The following is a 12,783-nucleotide window of genomic DNA, read 5'->3' on the forward strand; positions in this document are numbered from 1 at the left end:
CCAGCATCAAGAACACGCGCATGTGATCCATTTCCCATTAACAAGGAGCCAGTCCCTCCGACCTGGTAAGAAGAAAACAAGGAAATAAATTAGCCCCGGTGTCAATCCACCACTCGGGTAACATACTGAAAGAACTGTAGGTAATAAATTACCGTACCCCGATGTTCCTCCAGCCTCGCTTATAACCATGTTGGCAGACTTCCTGCCTTTGCGATTTGGACACTGTGAAGCAAAGTGATCCGGACTCTCGCACACAAAGCAGACTCCCTTCTTCTTCTTTTTAGCCGGTGCAGTTGTTTGTTTAGTCTTTCCTTGGTTCTGCGGTGACTTCTTTCTCTTCTTTTGGGAATTGGAATTGTTCTTCTGAACAAAGTTGGCACTTGAAGCTCCAACAATTCCTTTTCCTCATGTGTCTTTTGCTCTCGCCTTCTCTTCAACATCAAGAGTCCCAATGAGATCAGAGATACTGAACTCTTTCCTCTTGTGTTTCAGAGAAGTAGCGAAGTCCCTTCAAGAAGGTGGTAGCTTAGAGATAATAGCTCCGGCCACAAACTTGTCGGGCAACACACAAGGAATCTCTTTGCTGCAGTCTTTGAGATCTTTTGATAGCGCCTGAATCTCATGAGCTTGTTCAACTATAGAACGGTCTTCAACCATCTTGTAGTCAAGGAACTGCTCCATGAGATACAGCTCACTACCAGCATCAGACACTCCAAACCGAGCCTCAAGAGTTTTCCACTTCTCTTTGCCAGTTGGCAGCGAAAGGTACGTGTCAGTAAGATTTTCAGCTAGAACACTTATGATGGCGCCATGGAAAAAGCTGTCAGCACGATCAAAGGCATTTGCATCCTCTGACGTGCTGCCCTCGGGCTTCCTGGCTACGACATGCATAACGTTCGTGGCTGTCAACCACAACGTAAGCCTCTCACGCCAACGCTTGTAATTGGAACCATCAAATACATTTGGCTTAATGGACGCAGCAAAACTAGATACCGAAAGCCTATCAACAATATAAGGTTTTTGGATTGTTAGAATTCTAGGCATATTTCGGTATATTTTAATTCCAAAATTAAACATGTAAAATATTATTATGACTATGTTGAGTGATTCAGTGACCACATAATATGTGCTAGTGTTCAAGTTTAAACAGCTAATAAACAAGAACAAATATGCGGCAGTGTTCAAGTTTAAACATCTAATAAACAAGAACAAATATAAGCACAGATGAATTAGGTTGTACCCTGAGGCGGGGCCAGTGCCGAAGGCACCGGAGGCGCCGTTACCATCTGGACTAGTCATACTAGTCGTGGGATGGCCTCAGTCGATGTAGTCGTACAACAATGATGCGGGAAGAGGTCGCTGTAGTGCAGTCCCTCGAACGGCCTCCAGGAAGAAGAGGAAGCGCTGCGTCTCGGCCACCAGGACGTAGTCGTTCAGGGAGGGAGTGAGCAGTCACGTTCAACGCTTCCCAAAAACCTTATCGCCTGCCTATCCCGAGCAGGATCTCTGGCAGAAGGCGAGGTTCCGGAGGCTCTGCTCTCGCCAGAACTTGTGCGCGCAGTGCTGGCGATGGGAATACAAGAGCGTAGCAGAAGACAGTGGGAGAAGAGAGAAGTCTCCTCAAAGGAGTACTCGGTGCTCGTATGTATTTCAGGAAGGAAGAGGAGAATGCCTTATATAGACAGAGCAGTGAGAGAGGGGAAATGAACCTGGACGCCTGGCATTCAGCACTGTCATTAATTTGCTGCAATCAATCTAGCAACCGTTGGAATATACCAGAGATTAGTACGTAGCCGTTACTAGAATGAATTCTCTCAATTGATGACTCTGATAACCGGCAAAAGATTCACCGCACTGCATCACGTCGCTTCGCTCGCTCGGCTCGGCGCGTCGCCTCGCCTCCGTCCACGCCCGGCTCGGCAAGGCGAGCGAGTGAGCGTGGCACGCCAGTCTCCTTGATTGACTTTGCAATAGGTGTACTCAGAGTCCACCATTTAAGTCGGTTAAGATCTTCCTCAAATCCACTTATCTCTCTAGCATTTATTGGTGGACTTTTAATTCTTGAATTGAATAAATAAATGGGCCAGCCCATATATTCCAACATTTTCTATATCTAATGTGACTTAGTTCTTGCAAATCATATATACACCACAAACATCCAAAATTCCAAATAGACCTAACCATCCAATATCATGATTTGCATACAAAAACGAACTGCACAAGTCGAAAGCGAACCAAAAATTTCAAAAAAAAAAAGTATGTCGAAGCAGCCATCGAGCGCAGCACATATAGGAGTATAACCTAACAGGCTAACACAGCCCGCCTGCAAAACCAGATCATCCGAGAGCATTTTGTAACGTGAGTTTAATTACAAGAAACAGTCCGTCGCTCGAGAGAACTTGCTAATCATCACCGGCCTTCTTCAATGACAGAGCTCAGGGATGGCCACGAGGTGTGCGTGGCTGACGACCTCGGTGCCACGCTTGACTGCCCACTGACATTGTTGCTCATGAAGCTTCTGGTGTCGCCACCCTTGATCTGCCATTCGGTGATGTAGCTGGGTTTGTTCACCACCTCCCCCACCTCCACGTCTCCTGCCAGCATCGACACCACCCGTGACATGGATGGACGCTGGTGTGGTGAGCCCTGGGTGCAGAGGAGGGCCACGTGGATGGCACGGAGCACCTCATCGCTGTTGAATTCTGCGAGCTTGGGGTCGACCATGTCCAGAGGGTGGTTTTCTTCGTACAGTTGCCAGACCTGAAAACACAGAAGAGTAGCTAGAAATGACAAGATGCCACGCTGGAGTGACTTTGTCTTCAGTGATGTTTCACTGTACAAATTCAGATCTACATTATGTTTGTTGCGCTAGCCAAAGTCAAAATAAAAAGAAGAAGAAGAAAAATGCAATCAACCTCTTATGCAGCAATAAGATACCAATTAATGCTGCCATAGTAAAACATGGCACCATCTGTTCAAGAATCATAAACCAATAGGCAATACTGCAACTACCATTTTTTTTACAGTTTGGCAATTACACAATAAATCATATGAAACTATGTGATAAAAGAGGTTTTTATGAAGGCATGCGAGATGGATATTGTAAATCCCTAGCATAAATTTTGCTGAAGATCATACTAACAGTACAGATACCAGACTGCAACACTGCCCAACTTCGAGGCTAGAGTTCAGAGTCAACATACCCATTCTAAAATATAAACCTTGTCTTCATCTAGCGTATTGTCAAAATTTGGCCTTCCAGCTAAGGTCTCCAATATGACCACGCCAAATGCAAACACATCAACTTTCTTGGTCATATGACCTCTCATGGCGTACTCAGGCGCAAGATAACCACTTCACAGAAGAGTAAGAAATTGGCATTAGCTCACATGTGAAAATAATATGCACTTGTAAAGGGGGCAAGATGGAAATGTACTTACAATGTACCCGCAACTTTTGTGCTGACATGAGTCTTCTTGTCATCATAAAGTTTGGCGAGCCCAAAATCCGAGATCTTAGGGTTGAGATTTGCATCAAGTAAGACATTGCTAGCCTTTATGTCCCTATGCACAATACGGATACTAGACTCTTCATGGAGATAAGCGAGGCCTCTTGCAATGCCTAAGCATATCTCAAAGCGTGTTGGCCAGTCTAGGTTCAGTTTCCCACTTCCTGCAAATATAAAATTTAAACAAGAAACCTGAACTCCTAGAATTACTGTTGTATCAAACTGAAATGAGCTTGTACCAAATAATGCTTTATCAAGGCTTCCATTCTCCAGGTACTCATAAACCAACAGTGGTTTATTTCCCTCAAGACAGCAACCATACAACTTCACAAGACTACGGTGTTGCACTCGAGAAATAATTTCTATTTCAGCTGCAAATTGCTGTTTTCCCTGATGAGATGTTTCAGATAACTGTTTTACAGCCACCACCCTTCCATCAGCTAATTTACCCTGCAAGAAGGTGCCATTTTCAATAATGTAAGTTTGAATAGAAAAAAGAAGTAGCACTCTCACTTTACCAAACCTGTGTAGAAACTATAATCGCAACTAGAAACAATAGAGAAGGAAAACAATAGTGAAAGTAGCCAGTGTGCATATATTGATATACGTGAAAATAATTGAAGCATCACCCAAAAATGGAGATGAACTAAACATAAAAACTAACCGTTTCTAGCATATAATAAAAAAACAAACATGGGTACCCCCTTTTGCTATGAATAACTTAGGAAAATTACTTTCAGAGGCTTCATAGAAAATTCACATCCATGAGCACTATAGTTAAACTAACCTTATAAACTGACCCATATCCTCCTTCACCAAGAAGATTATTGGAACTAAAATTTTCAGTAGCGGTCCTTAGTTCACCATAAGCGAATACATTGGGTCTTCCAACAATACTGTAAAGCTCTGAAAACATCACAAAATATAAGTTTATAAACACAATCTCTTAGCTCGATTCATAATACATTGTGATCATGGTATCTCATTTACCTTGTTGCTCCACTAATAGTTTTCTCCTTTTCTGCCTCCACACACAGAGTCCAGCAAGTGCTAGTACTCCCAAAACTGCTGCACCAACCACGACTCCAACAATTACACCTGTTTTACTACTGCTCTTCTTCTGTGCAGAATTACGGACTGTAGGGGTGAAATCTGTGAGAAAGTTCACTTATTAGAAAAATACGATGTTATAGCAGAAGCAGTATTTGTATATGTACTACTACTATAAGTGCATGTATTGTTTCAACCATAAGCGCTTCTCAAAGTAGAAACTATATATGCATTATTCACCCAAAGGAAATTATCTAAAAAATGTTAAACGATGATTGTATCTAAGGGGAGTACTTGGAGTTGCACTCAAAGCTGAGATTGCAGGCCCGTAGTAGCCTTGACTAGGAATGCAACAAGTTCCCTTGCCGGCCCAGAAAAGATGAATCTCAAGGAAGTTTCTAGTGACAGGAACAATATACTGCTTCTTGACAGCAGTGTAAGATTTCCCCCCTGCTGCCTTCCTTATGTCAAAGTTCTTCTCCTTACGCTCGCCCTATGCCAAACACAAGAAAAAGATAATACGAAGTCTTGACCAGCTCATATGCTAAAACCCCAAAATGTAGGTAATCAGCTCAATAGGAACCAACCTGGAGATAGATATCGAAAACCCTTCTCCCAACACTCTTCCAAGTCTGTGAATCTTCAAAGTCAAACTCTGCAAATTGAAGTGTGACTGTATAGTTTCCATTCTGGAGTCCAATACCATAGTATCTCAAAGATGATGGTGACATCCTTGCTGTCTGGAATAGTTCTGAATCTAGGGTATTCTGGAATTGATGTAAGCTGTAGATTATGTAACTTCCATTTGTTGCATCCATGAACTTGCCCACATTGCTAACACCCCATGTTTGTGCTCCTGTAACATTATAGGATGCAGCTCCAAGAATGGCATCATCAGGTTGATACATGGAGTTGTCAGAGCCAGATATAGATCTACTGCTCCCACAGTCCACAGCAAGAGAGGCAGCTGCAAGCAAGTCAATTGTTTAACATTGGTGTTACTTTAGTACATCTGTCTAGTATTTCTCAAGTAGGCTCATGCTTGAAATTGTAAAGGTGGTAAGATCACATTGTGGAGAGCCAAGAAAACAAGGTGTGTCGCTCTGAAGGCACGACAGCCCCAAAGGTCCACTGCAGATGTAAAACATTGACATTATGAATCCAATCTATACGCTGAGAGAACATAATGATTGTACTTGAGAACTTAAGGTGATATCAGAATATGAGCTAACCTATTCGTCACGAAATTGGTCGCCACCAAGTTCCTATGTAGAATGAAACACAGAAAAAATAATTAGAAGGCATCACTGTTACTTTGATAGCATATTGAGGGTTTGTCTAAGTAGGGCAGATATTTGATTCAGTTTAGTGTGCTTGTTTGTAAGGTTAAGCACGTTTGTTTCTATAATAAAGATTCTTAATCATATGTAGATTAGAATTGTAACAATTTATTAAAAAAACAAACGATATGGATGCAAAAAAAAAAACAGCATTTCAATAAGTCTAATAATCTAGGATGGGTTGAATTGACCTAATTGGGTTGGATATGGTTCAACCGTTTTGGTGGTCACTTGAAGTTTCAGAACTCAGTACTCACAGTTGCAAATTGTTCTGAGTAGTCCAAGAAGGAAAGTTGCCTGACAGCTGATTGTAAGAAAAATCTCTACAGAAAAGATAAAAGGGGAATGTTATAGATAAAAGCCTCCCTGCTTTTATTGCACAAACAAAATTGGACTGTGATGACATACAAATTTTGAAGAGAAGTTCCTATAGAGCTCGGCAGGCTTCCTGAAAGACTATTATTACCAAGAAATCTGGTAGGAAAAAATTGCTAGCATTAGCAACATGAACAATGACTATCTTCAAAATGAAGGAATAAGTTGAAGACGGTAAAAACTATACAAGAAGTTGAGTGAATTCAGATTCACAAGGGCTTCTGGAACGTGGCCTGTGATATTGTTAAAACTCAAATCCCTGTAACAGGAAAACGGAGAACAAGAGGGGAGTAAGTAATTAAACAAAGCATAATCCATAGCAGTTCATTAAAGCATCTTTGCACGAATCACACTTGACTGGACTTTGCAAGAAACAAAATGCCTTACAATAAGTTTAGATTTGCAAACTGTGAAAAGTTCACTGACGCCAGGCTATCAGATATCCTGCAATTCCTCAAAATTCTGCAATGAAGCACGCCAAGAGTTTGGCTTTAATACCTTGATTGCACTATATCAAATATCAAGACATAATTTGAGTCCTTAAGTGATGACAAAGTTATCCATACAATGTGTTCAAAGATGTCATGTTACTGATGAATGTCAGTGAAGAACTTCCATTTACTATGTCACCTATTCGTCTGCACCACAGAAATAAGTAATTCATACTTCCAGACAGTAAAATTACAATTAGAGAATAATACTTAGTTACTCTCGCCATTACTTACAAGCTTTTTAGTTGGACCAGATTAGAAAGAGTGGCTGGAAGTGGACCTTGAAACGAATTGCCTTGAAACCGCCTATAAAATTGTAATTCATGTTACTATTTTAAAGCATCATTGCTTTACAGATGCATTTACTGACTATGTAGTCAAGAGAGAAGGAAGATAAAAATTCTTTAGTACAATGAAAGTAAATAAATTTGTGTAGCCAGAAATCTGCACAGGAGAGATGTGTCCCTTTGTATTAAAGAAAGAAAGAAAACCTGGATCAGTTACAATACCATAATGCAAGAAGGAAAAAGAAAAAGAAAGAAAAATGGCATGTTGCCTCACAATCTCACATTTCTCAAATGTGACTTCATAGAAAAATATAAGCATAAGAAAAAGTTACTCAAAGATTACTAATACTAATTTCTGGAAAAGTAGCATTGTATTAGGAGATTCAGCAGAATAAAAAATAATATATAAAAAACATTTTTTTAAAGACCACAATGAGTGAAGTAGTCAAGAAGCAGTGGTGCCTCTTAATAATAATGATACGAAGCTCTCCTGCGTGTTCGAGGAAAAAAAAGCAGTGGTGCTGTGGACGATCAAGTCTGGCAATGTCTCAATTCCATAATCACCATAGGGGCATGGTCTCTATGTGATCTTCGCAATTGATGTGTTTTCAATGGAACCTCACCTGGCCTCACCAAACCTGGTAAACACTCTCCTGTTGGCTAGCGAGGAGATGAAGTTGTGGGGCCTTGCGGGGGCCAAGGATATTATCAACCTGATTGCCTCGCAGATAGGTGGTTTAGTGTCTTTCTCTGGTCAGGTAGTTATATCTTGTAGCTCAGGTGCAAATATAATCTGTGAAACAAAGGGTGTGGGGGTGTATTGTAAGGGTTCTCTTGCCCCTTTTTATTTCTTCTTAATATAACGATACCCAGCTCTCCTTCGTGTTCACGAGGAAAAAAAAAAGTGAAGTAGGTCTAAACTGAATGTCTGACCTACTAACTTAAGTTCTGCTAAGAGTAAAGTTCAACTTGAGGATAATTGTAGCATGTTATACAAATTCTCTTTGGGAAAAAAAGAATCAGAGTAATATGGAAAACGTAAGAACACATCCAACTTGTCTGTACTACTTTCATTTCCAAAGTAATTACAAACAATGAAGGTTAGTAAAAAATCTTACAGATCTGTTAAATTAGTCCAGCTCCCAATATAATCTGGTATTTGCCCAGTAAAATCATTATCTGATGCCCACCTAAACATCAAAAAATAACATATAAGATTGAGTCGCATGGAATAACATTGTTAACAAAACATCTTTTATAGGCATACAGCATTGTCATTCTTGTTAGCCCAGAAAATGATGATGGTAGGGGACCACTTAGGCCGGCACTATCAATATACCTGCAATTAAGAGATATGCGTATGAACAAACATACGACATGGTGCCTACTAGTCCAAGCAAAGAATGAAAGAGAAAAGTCCCTTTTACAGATAGATAGTATTTGAATTTTAAAAACTTATAGACGGCTATAAAATTTTGAAAATATTTAAATAACTTTTTATAAGTAAATAAAATGTGATAGTACTACAAAAAATACTATGTAAACTAAACTAACCCTTTCCACTATGTCGATCAAACTAAACTCCATTCCATATCGAACTGATTTAGGTTCTAACTTCTAAACAATCTTATGCGCAAATGCTTTTTTAAAAAGAAAAATGCATGGAGTGCAACAATCCTAGCTGAGTCCATCGTTGACAGGTGACTTTTCTAAAAGTTGAAAGATCAAAATGTATGGAGTGCGCAAAATTAGTGAAGACTCTAGACGCACAATTGCTCAAGTTTTGCCAGGTTTCCCAGCTCTGAAGGAAGGGAGCCATTTAAGTAGTTCGAGCCAAAGCCTCTGAAAAATTAGCAAAACAAACCAGGTTAGTTAAAAAAAATTGATAACTGAAATATCTATTCTTGGAAACATGATTTCTAGCTACTTTTCCAAATAGAAGTTAATTACTTGAAGGAACAAAGACATGAAACATATATTTCTAGTTTTTATGATTCGAAACTTAGAGGTGATTTCTAATGGAATAGTGCCAACAAGATATTTTCCTTACAGAGATACAAGATTCGCAAGGTTCCCAAGCTCCTTCGGAACAGATCCAGACAATGCATTGATGCCCAAACTCCTTGTATTTTGAAAGAGGGAAAGTTTAAGATTTGATGTTAAGCAAAAAAGAATAAAAACATGTAACAGAGTAGTATTTTATGTTATAGATCTCACATGTACTGCATAGCAGTCAAATTCCCGAGGAAAGATGGCAAAGGCCCTGTTAAGTAATTTTGAGCTAAATTCCTGAAACAACATCAGATCAGGGCGAAAAGAGATCGGATCATTACTTCATTAGGTATTATTCATAGCATATCTGAAATTGGGAGTAACATTGGACCACTGTGAAGTTAAAAGTATCATCTTAAGTTACTGCCAAAGCTTATGAGAAATATTAGGTACAATAACAGTTAATGCCAACCGCCAAATGAAGTCTATACTATTCTCTAGCACTACCATAATGCAGAACAATTAAGCAATACGCATCAGGCAAATAACATAAACCCCCAGTTAACCACAGGTGAACAGTTTCAGCAATAGGACCCTTGAGATAGGATGTTTTAGCTGCTCCCAGATAATTTCGTGCAAGAAAGTTGAGAGCACATACAGATTGGTCAAGCGCGTGAGGTTCTGCAGTTCCTGTGGTATGGGGCCAACTGCATTAAGTGCGTATATCTTCCTGCATCGTTAAAAGAAAGTACCCATCAGGTCATGCCATCTCAAGTCAGCCATGAGCGCAGAGCGCTGTTTGTTGTCAGATATAAACACAATGAGGCGCGCGAAACACCGTCGAATCCTGCAACAAGCATTTGGCTTTTGCAGTGATCAATGTTGATTAGCACAGCTATGCGCTTTCACGCACGCACAGGCCCAGCACTAGCGGCCAGGCTGAGGCGAGCATTTCATCGAGCACCTGGCGCACGCCCGTGTAGAGACTAGAGAGAAGCACTTACAGCGTGGTGACGTGGCAGACTGTGCTGTTATTCTGGACGGAGCACTCGCACTTGATGGCCGAGTTGAAGCTGGGGTCGTTGTCGAGTTTTGTGCCGTCCGTGGCGGCGCCGGTGCAGGGGTCGCCGCTGATGTTCCATGCCGACGACGCTGTCTGGCCGAGCTTGGCGAACACCGCGTTCACCGCCGCCGCTGCAAACCATCCACATCAGCAGCAGAAATAGACACAGACTCTGAGCGAGGTCCCTGTTCCCCGGGCGTCCGATGGCGCCGCGGCGATCGGACGGCCAGGAATCAGCGCCCACGCTGACATCGCGGAACCGGCCAAAACCAAGCTAGTACGTGTGGACGGTGGTGGTGTGTGCACGCGGTCAAAAGGCGAAAATATGATATCCGCGGTTGACCTTCTAAGTTCTAACCGAGACATTTGGAACAGAGTAGGCGGTGATCGCCTGGAACAACTAAGGCAGCCAGAGGTAGCGGAGGAAGAGATCATGTTTGCAACCGTGGCGGGGGGCGGAAAGAATTTCTTGCACGGCAACCGGCAGGAAAACCCACGACTAAAGCCCTTTGGCACTCTCGTCCAAAACGGCTCCGGTGAAGCTAAAACCGGTGAAGAAGAAAAAAAAAACAGGTTTTTTTTTTGTTTTACTTTATTTTAACTTCGACTTACAAAAACAGCTTCACGCTATAGTACCTCGATTTACGTAAAATAGATGAAGTCGAAATCCGTGCCAAAGAGGCCCTAAATCGACATGCCATGGAAAATTCAGAAGCTTTTTCTTGGGTGCACGAGAAGGCAAACAGAGCAAAAACAGAGATGAACTGTACGTTCTTTGTGCAAATGAAGGCAGCCAGCATGACGACGAAGGGTGGGTAATGCATGAGGAGAAGCTGCAAGCGAGGAGGCGGCAGATGGATCGATGATGCGAGCTGGTTCGAAAGCCTTGAGATCAATTCAATTCTAGGGAAGAACTGGAGACACTACTCACCTTCGACTGGATCGGTCTTCATCGTTGTCGTTTGCGCTAGAAGAAGAAGCAGCATCGGGAGCGCGGAGCCATGGAGGCACGAAGAAGGTCTGGAGCTCGATACAGACCTCATCGTCTCTCTCTGCTCGAGCAGCGGAGCATCGATTGGCTGCCCCCTCGGAACCCGGTAGGCTGTAGAGAGAGATGATGACTCGTCCTCGGAATGGGACGTGTCTCACTCGATCGGTTGGACCCCGCAGCTCGGTGCGCGCAGACACGATATTATCCATACTCAATCGACGCCCGGACGTTGTTTGTTTTTCTACTGGCAAGTGGCGCCACTGCTGTCTACATACAGAGGAGAGGCGATCAGGACGCTTTGCAGCAACAGGCCAGCAACTACCTCCAACTCACACATGGAACGGAACGGATCGGATCGGAGGCAGGCCGAGTAGCCGCCGAAAGGGACGACTCAAGGCGACCCGATCCTACCTAGTAGTAGTCGTAGCTGAAACAAACATGTGTGGCTGCAAAACGTGCGAGTGTCCAGGGTGAGAGAGGTGGGGGGAGCTCGATCACCAGGGTGAGAGAGGACGCCGCGTCGGGATGGGGGAGAGTCGTCCGCTCTCCTGCAACACCGTCGTGTCACCTCCATGGATCTCGCCAGGTGGGGAAGAGAGTCACCGAATCTATGGCATTGGGGGCTCCCAGTGGGTGCGGACGCCGAGGTGGGGGGGGGGGGGGGGGGGGGGCGCCAGTGTGGAGGAAGGAGCCACCATGGCGGGGGAGGAGGACGCCAGAGTAGGGGAGGGTGTGCACCGGGCTGGGCAAGTGAGAGAGAGAGAGGGGCGAGCAGCAGAGAAGCACGAAAGAGAGGAGCTCGTTGGGCAGGCGGCGCGTGCGGAGCGAGGCAAGGCGGCCAGGAGTTGATTTTGTTATTTATTTATTTATTTATTTAAGCGAGCATTGCGTGCGACATTAAGATAAAGTTGTGGTGTACATCACGCCACGCGTCCAGAAAGAAGTCACTGGTGTCGAATGTCCTGCTCGTAGCATTACCGTTTACTCTTAAACGGAAGGATTAAGAAAATTAGAAAAAACACGTACTACCCCGCCCTCGTGCTCCTTGGTTGACGTTGACAAAGGCAAATTTATTCTGGGCAACTATTCGCGGGTGGATGAGGAGGCAAATTCAGATGGGGGCAAATCCAATTAAAATCAAAAAGAAAAGAAAAAATCTACACGGCGAGCTGCCGTGGCGCTTACGTGGTGATGATCAAGCGAGCGATGGGCGACGACTGGAGGAGGTTATGGCGACGTGTCAGTCACGCTTGTGTGCGTACGTACGTCGATCTACGCAGCGTGCAGTGGCACGTCCGTACGTGCTGAGTTGGGAACTGTACTTGCTTGCACTCGCGATGTCGTGCTACCTACTACGCTCGCGTATGATCATCACCTGTCCAGCGTATGATCATCACCTGTCCGCTGAGACTTGTTTGACTCATACGTCATACTTTTTTAATCAATAAATAATATTTTTTTTCTCACATCAAATCAGTCAACGGCTTATGAACGGGCCGCTAACAGCTTCCAAGCTCGGATGAATTTTGTACTCCATATCTCCATGCCCCATAGTACACAGCAAGTGGCGCCACTGCTGTCCCATTCAGAGGACGCAACAACAGCTGAGACGGCTGACCAGTCTCCCGACATCCAAATCCAAAAATATAAACAAATTGTTTTACAAATAGTAATTAACCAATCTGG

The 12,783-nt window shown here is 43.1% G+C and overlaps 1 protein-coding gene across 2 annotated transcripts; it reads right to left on the reverse strand.

Annotated features, from left to right (window-relative positions):
* Positions 1 to 2,134: 2,134 nt before the first annotated feature.
* On the reverse strand, positions 2,135 to 11,331 carry LOC136497465 (probable LRR receptor-like serine/threonine-protein kinase At1g56140). Of its 2 annotated transcripts, XM_066493272.1 has the most exons (24): positions 11,038 to 11,327; positions 10,048 to 10,237; positions 9,702 to 9,773; positions 9,269 to 9,340; positions 9,102 to 9,173; positions 8,822 to 8,893; positions 8,319 to 8,390; positions 8,170 to 8,241; positions 6,999 to 7,070; positions 6,840 to 6,911; positions 6,661 to 6,735; positions 6,461 to 6,532; positions 6,307 to 6,372; positions 6,156 to 6,221; positions 5,791 to 5,823; positions 5,628 to 5,689; positions 5,146 to 5,525; positions 4,853 to 5,051; positions 4,499 to 4,660; positions 4,296 to 4,414; positions 3,748 to 3,958; positions 3,441 to 3,672; positions 3,204 to 3,354; positions 2,138 to 2,760 (listed from the first exon to the last, which is right to left on the reverse strand). In XM_066493272.1, exons 1-24 carry the CDS (start codon positions 11,147 to 11,149, stop codon positions 2,410 to 2,412), a joined length of 3,057 nt encoding a protein of 1,018 aa, XP_066349369.1. In that variant the 5' UTR covers positions 11,150 to 11,327; the 3' UTR covers positions 2,138 to 2,409. The 2 variants fall into 2 exon arrangements, with proteins under 2 accessions (XP_066349368.1, XP_066349369.1); XM_066493271.1 differs by having other exon boundaries at positions 2,135 to 2,760; positions 3,441 to 3,958; positions 11,038 to 11,331.
* Between the last annotated feature and the right edge of the window lie 1,452 nt (positions 11,332 to 12,783).

Source organism: Miscanthus floridulus, chromosome 12, assembly GCF_019320115.1.
Source record: "Miscanthus floridulus cultivar M001 chromosome 12, ASM1932011v1, whole genome shotgun sequence".
NCBI classification, from domain to species: Eukaryota; Viridiplantae; Streptophyta; class Magnoliopsida; order Poales; family Poaceae; genus Miscanthus; species Miscanthus floridulus.

Bases quoted from the DNA above. Each gene is read 5' to 3' on its own strand.
- LOC136497465 (XM_066493271.1), bottom strand. From the start codon at position 11,149: ATGAGGTCTGTATCGAGCTCCAGACCTTCTTCGTGCCTCCATGGCTCC. The intron at 10,238-11,037 runs GTGAGTAGTGTC...GATGGTTTGCAG, and splicing joins GAAGACCGATCCAGTCGAAG to CGGCGGCGGTGAACGCGGTG. The intron at 9,774-10,047 runs GTAAGTGCTTCT...TTAACGATGCAG, and splicing joins GTCTGCCACGTCACCACGCT to GAAGATATACGCACTTAATG.